Raw genomic sequence first — 21,173 nt, 5'->3', positions numbered from 1 at the left:
TCCACTGGGCTCCAAATACATCCAACCTTGTTTTAGGAACAGATGAGATTACCTGTCCTCATGGAGATTAAAGTCTGAAGGGGGAGCTTGTTATTAAACACTGAAGACCAGTTACAGCTTCCTTTTTTTTTTTTTCAAGTTTTACTGAGATATAATTGACATCACATTATGTGCACTTAAGGCATAGAATGTGATGATTTGATTTCTGTATCTTTTGCAAAATGATACCACAATAAGGTTAGTTAATACATCTCTCACCTCACATAGTTACCTATTTTTTTTTAAGACCTACCCTCTTAGCAACTTTCAAGTATACAACAGTGTTGATAACTGTAGTCAACATGCTGTACATAAGATCTCCATAATTTTAAAATGTGAATTTTGAAAATGAGTCTGACATCAAAAATATTTTATACTTTCTCTTTCAGTGAAACAGTGACAATGAAATAATCATATAAATTGTTCTGTTTAGAAATTAGACAGTTTGAGGCCAGTGAAAACCAAAAGTTCATATTTACGAGAATACTGAATTGACAGAAGGGATAGAGTGAAAAAGTGTGAGAAGTCTCCTGTGAATGGTTAATTTGGTCTTGGAATTGTTAGCAAGAAGCACTGTATGGAAGGTCTCATTGTGAACATTTCTATTTACTTTCTGCTACAGGATGGTAGATAGTAAGGAGTTGCTGGGGAAACTTGTACCCAAACTTGTGGGACTTGACAGATGAAACTCATTCCCAAACGTAGCCCTATAGCCCTTACAAATATTGCTTTTTCTTATGTGTTGTAATGATCAGTCTGAGTCTTGTATATTTTATTTGTGGCCGTGTGGCAGTTTGATCTGGTCACTAGAGTATAAGCCCCACCCAGGCCGTCCGTGTTTTACTCTCCATTGCACCCTAGTGCCTTGCACATGGCTCATCATATAGACAAAACTGGTTCTTGAAGGAGTCTAGGCATATTTCATCTATGTATAATTTACAGAGGTTTAAGTTACCCGTTCACAGAAGAAAAATAGCAGCTACTTCCATGCTAAGTGAAAGTGCTTTTGCAGTCAAAGACAGTCTCCTATTCTAGTTATTCCTAGGTTAGGAAACTTCGCATTCCTGAGAAGCGATAAAATACCACTAGTAATAGCAACAGTCAGCTATATACACCTTCCATAATATTAATTCTCAACCACTACAGTATAACCTACATTTTACAAATGAGAAATCTGAAGATTTTTGAATGTTAAGTGGCTTGTCCCTAGCCATAGAGCTGTTATTAATGGGGAAGCTAAGATACATTTATAGTATTTTTAAAAAAGCAAACCAAGGTATGTTGAACCCTTAAATTACCCATCAGGCACCATACTAAGTGTTTTACATTAAAACTCATTGTAACAACACGAGGGAGGCGTGGTTATCATTTCCATTAGAGGAGGCATGGAGAAGTTAGATAGTTTGCCAAGAGCACGTGGCTAGCTCCTGGTAGAGCCAGAGAGAACTTCCCCTTCTGTTTCCCCCACCCACTGTCAGAGCTGAGCTAAGGGCAGCGTTGATTTATGACCCTGGGAACATTCTTAGATTAAAACTATTATTTTAAACATTATTATTTTTAAGTATTTTCTATTCTACTCTGTTAATTATACAAATGCCTGAGTTTTTAAAGATAATCGTACAGTATACCTCTTGAGTAGAAACTGATGTTTACTCTTTAGGTATTGATTACTTTAGGTAATCAATCAGAGGAATATTCTCTTACTTACCTCAGCTTTTATGTAATCTCATTAACAGTTATGGATTGACTATATTAATTTAGTTTAATTTTTTCCCATTGTATGTGTTGCTTTTTTTTTTTTCTGTTAAATTTTAGGAATAGTGTTTTTTTTCCCCTTGTTTATTGGCACCCTGGGAGAAACAATCGTTCAAATGTTTTCCCTTTGGCCAAAGCAGAGCAGAATTATATTTTAATAAATTTTAACTTTATATTATGATTGTTTATTGGGGTACCATTTATAGACTGTGACTTTCAGACATTGAATTTGACATAGTTTTTTTTTTTTAAATGGCTATTTTTTTCTCCTTAAATTTGCATTTTGAATTATATACTAACGGGTAGTATATGTATGTTTCTCCTTCTGCCCGTCTGCATGTCCCAGAAAGAAAATATTCTGACCTGGTACATGACAAATGTTTACAGTTTATTTTAAAAGAAATTTCAGGTTTTGAAACTACCTGGAAGTATTTTTTTTTTAAATTAGATATTGGGGAACTATACCTAAATAGTCAGTTTAGCTAAATTCAATTCAGCAGCATTAAGCATATGTGTATTTAAGATATTGTGTTTGGTGATATGAGAGATATCAAGATGACAAAAAGTTGATACCTTTATCCTGGGGCTTGTAATCTGTTAGCTGACCTAGACAAATACATAAATAACGGTAATGCAAGGCAGGCTATGATAAGTACTGTGGTACAGGCATCAACAAATCGCAGTGGGAAATCAGGATAGAGAGATTAATCCCAACTGGGAGGATCTAGGACCTTCTCATGGAGTAGGTAGGACCGAGTAGAGCTTAATTTATTGCTTTCATTCATTCTAGACTGTCTTCTGAAGATTGATGTCTATTTCCTTGAGCTCTTTAATTTTGTTGCCAATTTGGATAAGCATGGCACAAATCCAGCAGGGAGGTCCAGATGAAAAAGAAAAGACAACAGCACTCAAAGGTACATACTTAATTTGCTTTTTCAGGATATTTTCATTGTGCCTAATGAAGGTGCAGGAATATTTAGGTGACCTTACATTCATTTCCATTCTAAAATAAGAATATCTGTAATCTATAATTATTTATGTCCATCACAGTGACCACCTCAATGTCTGAGATATAGTATGTACTAGGTAAATAAATCATAAAGTCATGTGATTTTACAGCTGTAAGAATTCTTAATGCTCTTCTTATTCAAGGTCATGTGTTTAATGGTGAAACTAATACCAGAGGTCTCTTGAATCAAGCCTAGTGCCCTTACCGTATTTTTGTTGTTCAAAATGTCATACTGGGTTAGAGTAATGATCTGTCTAATCCTATATTCTGTCTTTGTGGCATTGCACTAAGAATATTTTATGAGAAGCTCTCTGTAAGAAGGAATCTGCTTTAGACTTTCTTTGGGAATTTGGGTGCCATTTGTTAGATTAAGAAAAGTATGAGGAAGGCAGGTTTTAGACATATTAAATAGTAAACTGAGGTGCCACTTAAATATTAGGCTGGAGAAGGTTGAGTGTGGAGTTTGGGAAAGTATTTGGGCTGGAGATTAAAGCTTTGGGAATTATTAGCATAGAGGTAATATTTAAAGTTATGGTCCTAATTGAGATCATCAGAGATTACAAACAGAAAGAGAAAAAGTCTGAAGACTGAAGTGTGGGTCATCTCAATCTTAGGGTCAGGAGAATGAGGAAGAACTAGCAATAGACACTTAAAATGATTTCTGATAAGATAGGCTGCAGGCTAGGAGTGAGAGAAAGATCCTGAACACCTACTGAAGAAAATGGGTTTAATTAATTTAATCATATTATTAACCAGGCTTTGCTGGTGGCTCAGACAGTAAAGCATCTGCCTGCAGTGTGGGAGATCTGGGTTCAATTCCTGGGTTGGGAAGATCTGCTGGAGGAGGGCATGACAACCAACTCCAGTATTCTTCCCTGGAGAATTGCCATGGACAGAGGAGCCTGGTGGGCTACAGTCCATGGGGTTGCAAAGAGTTGGACATGACTGAGTGGCTAAGTACACCCATAAACCAGGCTAGATGAGGACTGAGAGTTTCCTTTTATATTTAACAGTGTGGAGGTTATTGATGGTCTTCGCAAAGAGCTGTTTCAGTGAGTTGAAGGAAATGAAAGTCATATTGGAAAACTTCAGTTAGAGAATAGGAAGAAAGCAATTCACAGAGTCAGACACAACATAGCAACTGACCACACAAGCACGAACTGTTTTAAGAAAAAGGAGAGATATGCTCTAGATGGGAACAAATATTTGCAATTCATATATCTGGAGAAGGAAATGGCAACCCACTCCAGTGCTCTTGCCTGGAGAATCCTATGGACGGAGGAGCCTGGTAGGCCATGGGGTCACAAAGAGTTGGACATGACTGAGCGACTTCACTTCACTCACTTCATACTTTTATCACTGGAGAAGGAAATGGCAACCCACTCCAGTATTCTTGCCTGGAGAACCCCATGGACAGAGGAGCCTGGCTGGCCATGGTCCATGGGGTTGCAGAGAGTCAGACATGGCTGAAGTGACTAAGCCCAGCACATATCTGACAAAGGACTTTTATCCAGTGTATATCAAGGTCATCAATAATCAATAATGGGCTTCCTAGGTGGCGCAGTGGTAAAGATTCTGCCTGCCAGTGCAGGAGACACAGGAGATGAGGGTTCGATCCTTGGGTTGGGAAGATCCCCTGGAGAAGGAAATGGCAACCCACTCCAGTGTTCTTGCCTAGAGAATCCTATGGACAGAGGATTCTGGTGGGCTACAGTCCATGGGGGTGCAGAAGAGTCAGGCGTGACTTAGTGACTAAACAATAGGCAACTCAATGGAAGGTTTTACTGCATGCTTGTATGCTGCTGAGATAGACCAACACACTCAGAATAATAGTTAATTTACAAAAGAGGATAAGGAATGAGGGAATGTGTGTGTTTTCATCCAAATAGATTTGCTGGGTTTCCACTTGGAAAGCTTTTATCTACCTTCAACCTTACCTGATAATGTGAAAATCTGATCTCTCAAGTTGTGGTTCCAATTTCAACTTCCACAAGCAGTCTATAAGAAATCAGATTGGTTTTCTGGATTTTAGAGGTTGTATAGTGATGTTAAAAGCATATGGGTAGTCTAAATATAGTAATAAGGTTATAAATATAGAACTTTCTGAATTCAAACTGAGGTTTTCCCACTTACCATGAAACAAATTGCTTATCTTTTCTGAATCATTTTCTTCACTGGTACAACAGGAAGATAAATGCCTAGCACATGAGCTTGTAATGATTAAGGAAGTAGTCAAAACTGAAAATATTAGAAGATAAAATGGCAAATGTTAAATAAAATATATCTTAGAGCAAATTGACAGAATAAATAAAATTTATCCTTCAAAGAGTCCTATTTATCAGTTTTTTTCTTTTATGAACTATGCTTTTGGTATTAGGTCTAAGTACTCTTTTCTTAGCCCTGCTTTATGAAGATCTTTTTTTATGTTTCCTCTAAGAGTTTTATAGTTTTAGATTTTACATTTAAACTAATGATGTGTTTTGAGTTAATTTTTATTTAAGAGATGAGCCTTAGGTCAAGGTTTGTATTTTTTGCATATTGATGTCCAATTGCACCAGCACCATTTGTGGAAAAAAAAATCTTTGCACTATTGAATTCCTTCTTCATCTTTTGAGGTTCTCTTATTTTGTTTCATGTATCTGTGTCTGTCTCTTCTCCAATCATACTCTTGATTACTGAACTTAAATAGTAAGTCTTAAGTTTGACTAGGATGATTCTCCCAAATTCATTCTTATTTGGCTTTTCTAGGTCTTTTGCCTTTCCATATAAATTTTAAGAGTAAAATTGCCTATAACTGTAAAAAAAAAATAATTTCAGTTCAGTTGCTCAGTCGTGTCCGACTCTTTGCGACCTCATGGACTGCAGCACACCAGGCCTCCCTGTCCATCAGAAACTCCCAGAGCTTGCTCAGACTCATGTCCATCAAGTCGGTGATGCCATCCAATCATCTAATCCTCTGTTGTCCCCTTCTCCTCCTGCCCCCAATCCCTCCCAGCATCAGGGTCTTTTCAGATGAGTCAACTCTTCGCATCAGATGGCCACAGTATTGGAGCTTCAGCCTCAACATCAGTCCGTCCAATGAACACCCAGGACTGATCTCCCTTAGGATGGACTGGTTGGATCTCCTTGCAGTCCAAGGGACTCTCAAGAGTCTTCTCCAACACCACAGTTCAAAAGCATCAATTCTTCAGCACTCAGCTTTCTTTATAGTCCAACTCTCATATCCATACATGACTACTGGAAAAACCATAGCTTTGAATAGACGGACCTTTGTTGGCAAAGTAATATCTCTGCTTTTTAATATGCTATCTAGGTTGGTCATAATTTTTCTTCCAAGGAGCAGGCGTCTTTTAATTCCATGGCTGCAGTCAACATCTGCAGTGATTTTGGAGCCCCCCCCCCCCCCAAATAAAATGTGTCACTGTTTCCATTTTTTCCCCATCTATTTGCCATGAAATGATGGGACCAGATGCCAGTCTTAGTTTTCTGAATGTTGTGTTTTAAGCCAACTTTTTCACTCTCCTCTCTCACTTTCATCAAGAGGCTCTTTAGTTCTTCTTGGCTTTCTGCCATAAATGTGGTGTTATCTGCATATCTGAGGTTATTGATATTTCTCCCGGTGATCTTGATTCTAGCTTGTGCTTCATTCAGTCCAGCATATCTCATGATGTACTCTGCATATAAGTTAAATAAGCAGGGTGAGATTACACAGTAAATAATTTACTTGCATTTTAATAGAGATTGCATTCAAGCCTATAGATAAACGTGAGGAGAATTTACATCTTTACTAGAATTGATGTTTCCAATCCATGAACATGGAGTATCTATCATTTATTTAGATCTTAGATTTCCTTCATTGACACTTTGTAATTTTCATCATATAATTAAGTCTTATACATATGTTATTAGATTTGTATTATAATTTTAGAGTGATTATAAATGATATTGTGTTTTTAATTTCAATTGTCACACTTTTACTGATCATTTATGGAAATACAGTCAAATTTTGTGTACTGATATAGTCTGTGACTTTTTGGAAGTTGCTTATTTTTTTCAGAGGTTTTATTGGTAGACAAATTGGAGTTTTCTATGTAGACCATCATGTTATTTGCTAATTGGGCAGTTTTATTTCTTCATTAACCATCTTGCTTTTTTGCCCTGGCTAAGACTTCCAGTGCTATGTTAAATAAGAGTAATTAGAACAGACATTCTTTCCTTATTCACTAGGTAACAGTGAGTGGTGGCACTCCCATTTTCACCCCTTCATTTCTAGACCTGTGAGTTCTGGCTCTGGGAGAAATAGCAGTATGTGTTGGACACTGGTTCTGAGTGTATACTGCCTCCTGGAGAATCTTGGTCCAACCCTGCAAGATTCTGCCATCCAGCTGGCCCTGTAACTGAATCTTCAGAAGGCAGTCCCCCATTCTGTCAAATTAGCCACTTGAAGATGGTAAGGACACGGTAAGACAAGTGAGTTCCGTGAGCATGGGCCCATTGCTGCACTTCTTTTCCTGTGCTGTGAGTTTCTTGATCAGAAACAATGCTGTGTGGAATACCAGGCTGGTGGATAAAGCATCCTGCAAGTCCACAGATAGTTAGATGTGTCAGAAGCTGTGAGTGCAGGGAAGGCCAATCTGTATCCAGAGAAAGTATCTAATCCAGTAAGAACAAAATTCTGCCCCTTTCATGATGGAATTGATCCAGTGTATTAACCTGCCTCCAGTTACTTGGCTGATCACCCCCAGGACATGGTGCCATGTTGAGGACTGCCATGGTGGTCTCTGCTGCTGGCAAATTGGACACCCAGTTATGACGGTAGCCAGGTTGGCTTTGGTGGGTGCAAGTTCATATTGTGAGCCCACGCATGACCTCCAACCCTGCCATGGTGGCCACTTTGTTCTTGAGCTCATTGGGTGATGACAGATTTGACTGGGGTAAGGCCGATTGGTGTCCACAGAAAGGATCATCCTGTGCACTTGATTTTTAAAATATTCCTCTGTTGAGCTTACCTTTTAGTGAGCACTGACTTGGGACGCGAATATTTTCACATTCTGCTGCTCATTCAGAGAGGTCTGTCCACATACCTCTTCCATGTTCCCTTGTCACCAGTTTTCCGATCGTGTTCCTTCCAAGTCCCTGACCATCCAGCCAAACGATTGACCGCATGCCCATGAATCATTTCATAGTCACTCATCTGGTCATATCTCTTTCCAGAGAAATGGAACAACCAGGTGCCCTGCTCGCAGTTCTGCCCACTGGGAAGATTTCCCTTCACCGCTGTTTTTTAGGGATGTCCCCAAAGGGGCCTCTGATGCTTCTGCTGTCCACTTTTAGGTGGGGACTGAGTATCATGCAGAACCATCGGTGATCCAAACTCGAGTTTTCTCTTCTTCTGCCAGCTGATGAGGCTTTAGGTGCGTGCTGATGAATAGAAGGCGGTGTCGCAGGAGTGGAGACCATAGGCATTTGGGCTACTCCCGCATGTTACTTATTTTTGTCTTCAGGGCTTGCTCAGTCCTAACCACATACACACCACTCCCTATTTAATGATGGAGTGCTGTTGTACACACCCAACTTCAATTCTTGGTGTGTCACTTACCACCTAGTTCATGATGGCCTGCTAAGGTCTCATGGTAAGCTGGCAGCCTGTGGTTAAGTGTTCAATCTCCACTTAGGCCCAGTAGCAGGCCAAGAGGTATTTCTCAAAAGGAGACTAGTTACCTACAGAGGATAGTAAGGCTTTGTGACAAAATCCTGAACCTGTGCTGTGAAGGCAGGAGAGGATTGATGTCTTAGCTTGAAGACAGTTATACAGAGAGTAGGAGTTCTGTCTTACCACTTTTGTTCTACTCAGGCCTTCAGTGGATTGGATGAGTTCATCTGTATTGGAGGTGGGGGGCAACCTGCTTGACCCAGTCTGCAGATTCAAATGTTAATCTCATTCAGAAATATCTTCCTAAACATGCTCAGAATAATATTTAACCAAATATTTGGGTACCCAGTCAAGTTGACACATAAAATTAACTATCACACTATTCATTTGTCTATGGAAACTGTGGTTACTTCCACCTTTTGGCTGTTGTGAGTAATACTGCAGTGAATAGGGGTGTACAAATGTATGAATCTTTGTTTTCAGTTCTTTGGGGGTATAAAATGGTATTTTTATCCAATGACTTCATATGTTTAGTTGAAGTTTAGAATTCTAGTTGCTAAATGGCTTTAATGACCAGAGATTGTTTTAGAAAAAACAGTGGTTACATCTGATGTATATTTAGGTTATAAGGATTCAGTTGTACTGTATTTTATAGGAGATTGAAGGGATTTTGCATGGAAATGTTCTATTATACTTGATTTTTACCTAATCTACTGCCCTTGGAACCCAATTTCTGCAAAATGCAGTTATATAGCTTTGTTTTCCTTTTACAAAGCAGAAAAATAATTTCTGAAAGTTTCTTTCTGAGTCTATTCAAGTCGGCTTCCCTGGTAGCTCAGCTGGGAAAGAATCCGCCTGTAATGCAGGAGACCCTGGTTTGATTCCTGGGATGGGAAGATCCCCTGGAGAAGGAGTAGGCTACCCACTCCAGTATTCTTGGGCTTCCCTGGTGGCTCAGACAATAAAGGATCCCTGGGTCAGGAAGACCCCTGGAGAAGGGCATGGCAACCCACCCCAGTATTCTTGCCTGGAGGATCCCATGGACAGAGGAGCCTGGCGGGCTACAGTCCATGGGGTTGCAAAGAGTTGGATGTGACTGAGTGACTGAGCACAGACACTCAATGCCAGTGAAATTAAAAATATCCACATCTAGTTCTCTAACTGACAGAGGAGGAGTTTGAGGAATACATGTTTTAGTTTATTATTCATTTTATCATTCAAAGGAACTTTTTGGTCAAAGCAAAAGCATATTTCTGTATTCAGAAGAGTTTATTCTTTTTATAAGGTAATGAAGAGAGGGGTTAGACTATATTGAAGCTTATACAGGACATAGAATAAAAGTATAGGGATTTTGAAAGAGTACTGACTTAGATATTGGAGAATAAGTTTATTTTTTTAATCCCACAGTACTATTAAGGTATAATTTTGGGCAAGCCATTTTATGTCTCTGGGCTTATTTCCTTGTCTCAAAGACAGTGAAGATAACGTGCTACTGCTTTATAGGGCTGTGATGGTCATATGAGGTATAGTATGTGAAATCTTATATATGGATGTTAGATGGCATTTTATGATCTGAGCTGATAGAAAATGAATATTAGACATAATACAGCTGCTTATATTTTGGATGGTTTTGTGTGTATCTGATTAAGAGGATTCTAAGTTTTGAATTGTGGAAGATGACTGTGAAGTAAAAGAATTTAATTCAATGGAAGGAGAAAAGTGAGAATCTTCAAGCCAATTTTTGATAAAAAGTATTTTAATCAATTTTGCAAAGATTTACACATTGTTCAGAACCTTACTAATGAATCAGAAATTTGTCAGCATGTACCCATTTGCCCCAGTATGCATACTTTGTGACATTTTTTATTTTACTAGATAATTTGCATATTTTTTTTTTTAATAAACTAGCTTGTATGTTGAAGATGGTATATTTTTATGTAAGTTGAGGTTTATCCGATGCAGTAGTTTAAAGAGTTTTAAACAATGACTTTCTTTTTTTTTTTTTACAAGTTTTTTGATATCTTATCTTTGTGTCCCACAAAGAGAGACTCGAGACTGGAGGTAGACAAACTGTTTTATCTTCTGGCATATTTTTGTGATCTGTACAGGTGGATTGATTATATCTCTGTAAGTGAGACAGAAATAAAGTGTGACTTCTGAGATTCTTTTGTTTTAAACAAAGGCCGGGGTTGGGGGTGGGGAGTTGCTGGTTTGCTATACTGTGTGTCCTAGGAGTTTTTTCTCTCTAGGAACTTGAGTTTGAATGAGAAAAAAAAAATCTCAAAATCTAAACTTAAAAAAGAAAATCTTTTGAGAGATAAATAAATTTGAAGTTTATCTTTTATTTGTTCCAAGTTTGCATATGACACGAAGATGACATATAGTGAGAATTTTTGCCTCATCCAGTAATAACCTATAAGAAATTGTTACATACTGTTGACAGACTGATTTGAGGCTGGGGCAGGGAAAATGCAAGATATGCCTGCAACACCGTGTAGTAACAGGAAATAAGAAAATGCTCACAAAATAAAAAGATGAGACTGAGGAGCCGGGATGACTGTTTGCAATGTAGTGTCCTGGGCGGAATCCTGGAACAGAAAATGGAAATTAACGGAAAAACGGATGAATAATACCTGGGCTTTGTTAATAGTAATGTACCAACGTTGGTTTCTTCATTGAGGCAAACGTAGCATGGTAAGGTAGAATGTTAACAATAGGGAAAACTGGATATAGACCCTGTCTGTACTATCTTTCAGCTTATTTGTATCTAAAATGATTCAGAAATAAAATGCTTATTTGCGAAATATTGCTGACAGTCTTTTATTATGTATAGTCAAATGATGTGAAGAATAGAAACTGTTTTGTGTCAGCCTGTTTTCTCCAGTTAGCATGTTTTATTTTACTATTGTTATTTCCCCTCTAAAAGTAGAATAATGGAAACAGTGGAAACTGTGAGAGACTTTATTTGGGCTCCAAAATTACTGCAGATGGTGACTGCAGCCATGAAATTAAAAGATGCTTGCTCCTTGGAAGAAAACCTATGACTAACCTAGACAGCATATTAAAAAGCAAAGACATTACTTTGCCAACAAAGGTTCGTCTAGTCAAAGCTGTGGCATTTCTAGTAGTCATGTATGGATGTGAGAGTTGGACTATAAAGAAAGCTGAGCACCAAAGAATGGATGCTTTTGAACTGTGGTGGTGTTGAAGATTCTTGAGAGTCCTTTGGACTGCAAAGAGAGGCAACCAGTCCATTCTAAAGGAAATCAGTCCTGAATATTCATTGGAAGGACTGATGCCTAGCTGAAATTACAATACTTGGGCCACCTGATGTGAAGAACTGACTCACTGGAAAAGACCCTGATGCTGGGAAAGATTGAAGGCGGGAGGAGAAGGGGACAACAGAGGATGAAATGGTTGGATGGCATCACTGACCTGATGGACATGAGTTTGAGCAGGCTCCTGGAGTTGGTGATGGACAGGGAGGCCTGGCATGTGGCAGTCCATGGGGTCACAAAGAGACACGACTGAGCGACTGAACTGACTGATAGTATATTACTATTATTTAGATTTTTAAGTTCCCTTATTCATAGCACTAGTAACTTTTGGTGATCTTTAAAAGTCATATTAATATCTGAAAATTTTAAAAAATGATAGAAGGAGGTTAATAAGGTACAAATTAGTAGCTGTATATTCTGAAGGGAAAGAAGTTCATAATCATTGTGATACATAGGATCTGAGCTGTGATTGTTTGGAGAATTACAGTTTTGAAAGTACTTATGTTATATTGATTGATACTGTATGTCATCACAATGAAGCATTTTGGTAAGTTAAAAAATTATTAATAAGAATCTTACCATTTAAGGCAACACATAAAAAGTAAACTAATAGAAAAAGAAAAAAAATTAAAATAAATGTAAGATACCATCTTTGTTATTAATTATGAAAATGAATATAAGTAAATTTCATGTCATTTCTTTTCTAGATTTATTATCTAGGATAGATTTGGATGAACTAATGAAAAAAGATGAACCACCTCTTGATTTTCCTGATACACTGGAAGGATTTGAATATGCTTTTAATGAAAGTAAGTGGTGTATGCTATATATATACAAAATCTGTTTAACAATGCTAATAGAAAATAAGCAATCCTAAACTTTTATTTGCCAGCGAGAAAGTTTTGTATGTTTCTTTTGAGAAACAATATCTTATCCTGTCATGATGAAATTCTTCTGTCAAGTAAAAGAGCCAAGTAATAATTTCCCATACTTGTCAAGTCACTTAAACCAATGAATATGAATTTAATTCAGCTTAGGTATTTTCATTCTTGAGGGTTCAACTCTCTTGTATCCAGCTGGAACTCCCAATTAATAGTGTAGAAAGAAGCTATTATTTCATGTGTTATTTAAAAGATGAAGTGACTGGCAATAATTATCTGTGACACTATTTTAAAACATAATACTTGATTCCATTATTATTTTTTAGGCAACATCCTTATTGTAAAACTTCATTAAGTTCTGAATAAAATAAGCTTGGGACTTGGAATAAGGTACCATAGATTGTAAGAATGTTTCTTGTACAAAGAACCACGAAACTGGGTTAATAATACTGTAATACTTGAGAAATAATGTTCTTACAGGCCAAGTAGCATTTGAATTATAGCTGAATATTTGAATTATAGCTGAATATTTGAATTATAGCTGTCTGTATCTACATCAACTAAATTGCTGATCTGTTATCATTGTGTGTGTGTTTTTTAATTTTACATGGATTTATTTTATTCTATTCACATTGACTGTTGTCATACCACCTACGAAAAGTGCAAAAGCCTAATCAGTTTTCTAATACCAGGTCAGAGCCAGGTTGCAGAAGAGGAACTATACAGTAAGTTACAGGAAGAGTTCAGATGTCCTGTCACTTGATGTACTTAAAGCTGTAAATATTGCCACAGGAGAATCTCTGGTTTTTGCAGCATCCATACAGTTACTGCCAGTGAGGCCTTCTTAGATCGACGTGTCTTTGCAGTATCAGTTATGGGTGTTAGAGCTTATAGTGATAGTCTCTGTGTACTAGAATATTAACTGAACGTATTAGAACATATTAGAGACATGTTAGAAAGTATTAGAACATATTAGGAACTTTGATCTCTTTTCTGATACTAATTTGCATGCTTTTTAATAAAGGGTATCTTTTGGCAAAGTATGTGTGAGTAGTAATATTTTGTTTTTAAAAGAAAATTTTAAATTTCTTTATAGTTTAATTAACAGACTCTAAAGAACTCTGAGACTGACATTGCTCCTGCCCCTCAGAAACAATGACCAGACTCCTCTTTCAGGCCAGGGATGGGGGCATGTGCTGGCAGTGCAGATGAATCATAGAACTATGTTTGCTTTATGAATAGAAGACACCAGTTTTCCTTGAAGTCTATCTTTCATCTTCCTTGAACATTTCTTAAAGGAAATGAAAGACAAAGAAGCAATACACTTTTATCTCTCACTTTCTTACCAGATACGTTCACACACACACATCTTTGCTTACATGTTTACGTTCTTGCATGCACATACTCACTTTTGGGACACACCTACACCTTTGCAAATGCACGTGTGCTTTCATGGACTTACACCTGAATGTGTAAGCACCCTTGCACACACCTATCAAGTATTTTTTTTTAATATCCTGGACATTGTCTTGCATAAATGTAGACTTACAATATGGGCAAAGATTCTTGCATTCCAAGGAGAGAATGCCACTCTTATGGATCTCATTTTTAGCATGATGCAGTTCGAAGTTGAATTCACGGTGAATGGTGAGTATTTTTTTTTAAAGATGTGAGGATTTGAAACCAAGAAACTAGTTTCAATATTAAATCCCTAAGAGAGCAGTCCTATCTTAGACTCTTCAGGGACTTTTTTTCAGGGTTTATAATGCAAAAACTTTCATGAAAGCTTTGAATTGAAACTTTCATTGACTAAAAGAAACTTCTAAATTTTTCTAAAGAATCTGGAAGTTCTTAGTTGGGTAAAGAAGAATTAAGGTACAGAATTCACTCTAAGGAAAAAGAAAACTGTAACAAAGGGGAAGAGATTCTTTTTACCTGCATTAAACTGATACCTTGTTCTTTCAAATCACTGTGCCTTTTCAAATACTCTTTGTGTTTAAAGTGCCTGTTTAGCCGTTTTCCAGTTGCAGTTGGTATACGGCCCAGCTCACATGCCTTTGCCTTGAAAGATGAAGGTGAGGCTTTTCACCTTATATCCTCACTCTTACTCCCTATGTACGTCGGTGCGGTACTGTGAGAAATCACGCTTTTGTTATCACCAAAACACACACACACACATATATATATATAACTCAGCAACAAACTGTTTTGAGTTTGAAGTTTGTCTTCCATGATGGCTGATTTTTATTGGATTCTTACTGTTGTCAGAAAGTGTCTTAAATATTTTCAATTTATTAATTCATGTAGGTCATTGATAGCTTATCTTGGGTCTCAGATTCTACCACCAGTCTGGTAAAATATATGGATATGCTTTTCGAAATAACATACATTTGGTTATACACCGGAGATTTTACAACTGATTTTCAGTTCAGTTCAGTCGCTCAATCGTGTCCGACTCTTTGCAACCCCATGAATCGCAGCACGCCAGGCCTTCCTGTTCATCACCATCTCCTCTAAAATGTCCTAAATCAGACCTTTGACAGTTGCTAAAGAGATTTTCCAGACCTTTGAGAAATACTGTTTGCAAATCCAACTGTAAGTGATCCAGATGATCTTTTCTGGTTAAGAATGCTTACTCTCCTTGCCTCTTTATGTTCTTTTTACTTCTAATACTAGTGTTAGTAGTTGGCTGTTTTGGCAAGGCTCATTTTTCCTAAAGTATTAAAATCATTATCAACTTATGAGAATCATTATGTTCAAAATGAGTAGAGAATTAAAAAAAACAAACAGCAAACCTCTCTTTGAGATACAGATATATCTACATCTAACTACATAAACTCACTCTCTCGGTAAGTCAGTTCCCTTTCACACAACAGTCCCATAGAAAATGCATTTTGAATTTTAGCTGCAGAAGTAGTACAGCTTACTATGTGCCACATGCCTGTAAGGTTGCTTTAGTCAAACTCACAAATGTCAGATTTGCAGATACCTTAAATTCACTTGTATTGGTATCCTAAATGGGAATTTCCCTGTCCTCAAAAGAAAGACATAGACATACCTGATAATTGATATGGCATCATCTGACCATAAATGAGTTTTCGTTATGGTGATCTAGTGCTGTGTCTCATGTTGAGTATTAAAAAACTTTAGAAATAAGAATTAGCACTTATATTAAAAATACTGAGTATGTGTAGTAAAATTGATTCACAAAATAATGATATGAGATAGTTTTACTTAGAGTAGTAATGTTTCCCGGATTTTAGCTCTGGTGCCATAGCTTTCCTTTCAAGTCTTTCTTCACTCTTGCAAGCCCTCATTGGGTAGAAATCAAATACTAATAACTCAGTTTAGCTTGACCATGTACCTCTTCTGCCACTCCTAGGATAAAGGCTAAAGGCTAAAGTTTGAGGCTTCTACTATTTGATTTCATGTGTTCTCCACTGTTGGATTATTCAGTTCGTCTCAGTACTCTGTTTCTGTTAAACTGGGTTGTTCACCATTATTTGAACTTGCCATCTTTTTTTTTGTTTTTGTTTTTTCAAAATTATATTTTCATTGAGTAGAGGGGAGGGAAGTTGTTAAAGCGCTTGATGTGCTGTTTTTCTCTCCTGAATACCAGGAGAATGCTTCCGGGGAGACAAGACAGGTGGCTTGGTCTGCCATGGGGAGAATCCTTCTCCATGAAGTATTTTGAACAAGTTAACTGGTTTGCCATTGCTTACAGTTAAACCTATAATCTGCAGATATGTAATTGCATGTTTCTTTGAAAAAATATCACATGAGCAGTACAACTCTCTGGCACATAAAGTAGAAGTGTTTATAACCAGCATGCCTACCAATGTGTGCAGTAACTCACATGCCCCACTTAGAGACATCACCTGGTCTGGACCAGAGCATGCTATCCAGTGAGAAGAGAAGACTGGGAAGACACAGCCAGGCTGTTGCAAACCACTCCCTGCTTTGCCTGTGCCTTTTGGTCGCTTGGGCCATTGAAATTATTAATAAAGTTATTTATTGTCAGTACAGTCATTGAACTTTGTGAGTTTGTCTTGACAGTCTTATCAGGTCGGTTTATATCTCTTCCTCAGTTTTCGTCTCCTCAAAACAAAAGTTTGGAACAGACTAAAAATCCCTGGTGGCTCAGATGGTAAAGCGTCTGCCTTCAGTGCAGGAGACCCGGGTTTGACCCCTGGGTTGGGAAGATCCCCTGTAGAAGGAAATGGCAACACACTCCAGTATTCTTGCCTGGAAAATCCCATGGACAGAGGAGCCTGGTTGGCTGCTGTCCATGGGGTTACAAAGAGTCGGACACGACTGAGCGACTTCACTCACTAAAGGGTTTAAAACAACAGACAAGTCACAGTTCTGGTTGGCTCAAGCAGACAGATCTTTTATTAGACAGACACTCTCAAAATGTGGAAGCCAGCTGATCCCAAAGGAGTCATCATAACAATCCCTCTTGACTTCCCCTTTGTATTTCCCGTCTCCTCCTTTTGGTTGTGCCCTGTGCAGAATAGGGCTTGTACCCACCACCAGTCAAGAAAGGGAAGGCAACTAGGCATACGTTCAAGGCCGACTAGCAATTGCAAGTTAAATAACAACAGGCCCTGTTGCGTGTGTCCTCCCATAATTCAGTCTGTTGTAATCAGATGTATATATACGTGTAGAATATTTATGAACCCTTAATAGGCTCCTAGCTGCCTAAGATTACTTGAGGAAGCCCCTGTGGTTAGTTTGTATCCACTGTGTGCCTAGGGCTCCCAGTGCTGGAGTTGGAACAGTCTGGTTATTTTTGTAGCAACTTTGTGGGCCCCCCTGGGTGTGTCTGAGAGGGGGTTTAGAGATCAGCTTGCCTCCTTTTCAGCTAGGTTACCCCCTGTTGCTCATGCCTACCCTCCTACCTAGCAGTCTAAACCTGCTTTGGTTCACTGTCTCTCTCCCATTTCCATTTGAAATCGTATTTGTCTTTCAAGCCAGGTGAGAAATTTCACTAAAAGCTTTGAACCTATTCTAGCCTATAGGGATCCTTCATTTTTCTAAACTCATTTTAGACTTAGTGAGTTGCCTGTAGCAGTTTTTTAGATTGTTGACTTCATTCTTTGTAAAAAGTTACTTCACTTTTAAATATTTATGCTTTTACTCCTCAGGTAACCTCTAAGCTTAAGAATCGGGACCATGTTCATGGGTGTAGCTAGCAAAAATCTTCATATGTTATAGGCCTTCAAATATTGTTAATTTGCTTTGGGTTAGAGAAATGAAGATGGAAGACAGCCTTTGAGTGCTTGGGTCCTTCTTTTATACTATGTACACCTTTGTACTATATGGATATTTAAAGAAAAAGATCTAATGAAAACAATGAGAATGTCCTGAGACATTAAATTTTTATTAGACATTATTTATGATGCTTTACATATTGTTATAAATATACTCTGAATCATAGCACTATTTTAACAAATAAACTTGTTTGTTTGTCTTCTAGAGGGGCAGTTAAGACACATAAAAACTGGGGAGCCGTTTGTTTTTAACTACCGGGAAGACTTGCATAGATGGAACCAGAAAAGATATGAAGCACTAGGAGAGGTATGGTTGTGTATATGATTTAACCTTGTCTTTTATTCCAGTTTTAAATAATCAGAATAAAGGTTTAAGTTGAAGCAGTACATGTGTTCTTTCTGCAAAATGATTCAAAAAGGTTTTTGTATTTTTTTTTATTTTTAGTGGTAGCGTTAGAAACATAATTTCAGTTTAAAATTTTATGTTTTTACACAAATTTTTTCATGACCTTGATATTTTGTAACGAGTCATTATAAGGGGAACAAATTGATGCTAAATTTTTTTTTTTTAATGTTTTTAGGAGGTTGAGTCCTCTGCTGTTCCAGGAAGAATATGTCTCTTTTTAAATGCTTATCTAAAACAAAAAGCACAGAGTTACCATTGTTAATTATGTGAGATGATGGACATGTTAATTATCCTAGTCTTGGCAATTTTTCTTAGAAATTTCCTGGCAATTGTAAAATCATCTTATTGTGCATTTTAGGTATATACAAATACAGTTATCAGTTATTACTGAAAGTTACAAAAAAGTGTTTTATCTATAGGAAGAAAATTGCTATTGGCTAATAAATTAGATATAAACTACATATCTTTGACTTGATAAAGGATTAGGCCTTGTGAAACATTACATGCCTCTTTAATGCTACCACTGATAGGAACCTTTGAAAATGTCATTTGTCATTCAAGTGAATGTTTTGTTAAAGCTCAGAGTTTTACTCATTAGTGTCATATTGTTGTTGTTCAGTTGCTTAGTCGTCTCAAACTCTTTGCGATCCCATGGACTGCAGCATGTCAGGCTTCCCTGTCCTTCACTGTCTCCCTTAACTCATGTCCATTGAGTTGATGATGCCATCCAACCATCTCATCCTGTGTCACCCCATTCTCCTGCCCTCAATCTTTCCCACTCTCAGGGTCTTTTCCAGTGGGTCAGCTCTTTGCATCAGGTGGCCAAAGTATTGGAGCTTCAGCTTCAACATAGTCATTCCAGTAAATATTCAAGGTTGATTTCCTTTAGGATGGACTGGTTTGATTTCCTTGCAGTCCAAGGGACTCTCAGGTCTTCTCCAGAACCACGATTTGAAAGCATCAGTTCTTTGGCACTCAGCCTCCTTTATGGTCCAGCTCTCAAATCTGTATATGACTACTGGAAAAACCATAGTTTTGACTATATGAACGTTTGTCAGCAGAGTGATGTCTCTGATTTTTGATGTCATAGTCTGTGTTTTTCATAAAATGCATATAAACACATTTGTTTACTGCGATAACTGACAACTGCTTGATTTCTATAAAGAAAAGCTGAAAGTTCTATTTATATTTTGGCTGTCTTAATAAAAGTAGTCAAAGTGAATTATTTGCTTAAACAGCAGCATAAAGAATATATTAAATTAAGTTTATCTTTTCTGGAATACAGATTTTCTTGGATCTCTTCTGCACATCTTTGAGCAAAAGCGTTGACAGCTTTTGTTCTGAACCATCTTTTTTAAGATGTCTGATTAGGAAGCACACTTAGAAGATAGAGATTGTGTCTTCTAGCACAGAGGACAGATTTGTTTGATGTCCAAGGAATTTCATGCTAGGGAACATCTGCTGAAGAAGGAAATGGCAACCCACTCCAGTATTCTTGCCTGGAGAATTCCGTGGACAGAGGAACATGGTGGGCTACAGTCCATGGTGTTGCAAACAGACAGACGCAACCGAGTGACTGACACTTTCACTTCACTTTCATGCAAATGGAGAGTCACAGAAATTTTGACTATGAGCCTCGTAGTCAGTCTCAAGACATGTCACCATAATTCTGAAAATGCAAGTTCTCGTATAACTATCTAGAGTTCCCAGAAAACATATAAACGTGGTGTTTAAATTCTGAAAATAGTTCAATGCTTCTTATTACCAATAAGATCTCTAGTTTTGTTAAGCGAGAACCTGTGAAAAGTCTCTCACCAGTGTCCTCCATGTAAAAGCACAGAAAAAACTTTTCTCCTCTGTGATGGATAGGGCAGAATTCAGAAATTTGAGTTTATTGCCTGAGAGCCTGCCTTAATAAATAAACTTCTGGGACACGACTGAAGTGACTTAGCAATAGCAATAGCGATGCTTAAATTTTAAGTTTTAAGGAGACAGTTTTGACTTCAGCCAACAATCTAAACCAAAGCCCCTTCTGTTTTCTTAAGTGTTTTCCTACAGAATATTGAGTTTTGTCTTCAGCTGAGAGGTACTATATATGTTTCACAACTGCCGTTTTAGTTTATGTTTATTTCTCTCTTAAGGAGATTATTATAGCAGTCATTCAGCGGAAATTGTTTTTAAGACTTGCTCCTGAAATGCTCTATCATTTCTATGTAAATTAAACTAACTGTGTAAGTAAAATAAACTGAGATGTCATTTTCTTTTTAGAATGCAGTGTCATAACTACACAAAAGAGTACTCTTTTATACTCACAGTTACATTTTTACAGTTAAACAAATGCTTTTGCTAATATGTATATATATATTTTTTATTGTCTACATATAACTTGATAAAAACATATACCTTTTAATAAGTTTGGTTAATTTGTCTAAATTTAGAAAGATACTTTCAGTTTAAAGAAGTGGGAGAGTGGTGAGAAAGGGTGATTTTCAGAATAGAAGTTTTCATGCATATATGTCAGAGACGGATATTATGCCAAGGAATAACGTTTCCTTTGAAATATTAAAAAGGCTATCATTTAAGTAATAAATAGAATGGAAAAACCCAGCATGTAACTTGTCAAATTTTCTCAACTATCTCTTTCATGTCAATACTGATTTATTATTAAATGGAGAATTTGTAATCCAGAAGAAATTCTAATGAAAGATTTGAATGTTTTGCCTAAATTGGGTCTTTGTACTTCCTTTGATATTTGTTTACTTCTTTAAAAGTTAATAAATTGTTAGTGTACTTAGTAAGAGGATAGTATTGATTGAACAGTCTTAAAAGCTTGGCTTTTTATTCATGGCTAGGACCACACTTACAAAAAAAAAAGAAAG

The 21,173-nt window shown here is 37.2% G+C and overlaps 1 protein-coding gene across 20 annotated transcripts in view; it reads left to right on the top strand.

The window, feature by feature from the left end:
* Positions 1–21,173, top strand: part of ARB2A (ARB2 cotranscriptional regulator A) — a 409,235-nt gene that overhangs the window by 35,666 nt on the left and 352,396 nt on the right. For 11 of the 20 annotated variants that reach the window (XM_069590122.1, XM_069590134.1, XM_069590120.1 and 8 more), the window contains exons 2-4: positions 2,585–2,708; positions 12,442–12,543; positions 18,095–18,195. In XM_069590122.1, the coding sequence (XP_069446223.1) occupies positions 2,603–2,708; positions 12,442–12,543; positions 18,095–18,195 (309 nt within the window). In that variant the 5' untranslated portion in view covers positions 2,585–2,602. The remainder of the gene's footprint in view (positions 1–2,584; positions 2,709–12,441; positions 12,544–18,094; positions 18,196–21,173) is intronic. The other 9 variants (XM_069590133.1, XM_069590141.1, XM_069590125.1 and 6 more) reach the window with 1 other exon arrangement.

This window comes from Ovis canadensis, chromosome 5 (genome assembly GCF_042477335.2).
Source record: "Ovis canadensis isolate MfBH-ARS-UI-01 breed Bighorn chromosome 5, ARS-UI_OviCan_v2, whole genome shotgun sequence".
Lineage (NCBI taxonomy): Eukaryota > Metazoa > Chordata > Mammalia > Artiodactyla > Bovidae > Ovis > Ovis canadensis.
Note: the sequence above shows the minus strand (reverse complement) of the source record. Positions and strands in the feature narration are given on the sequence as shown.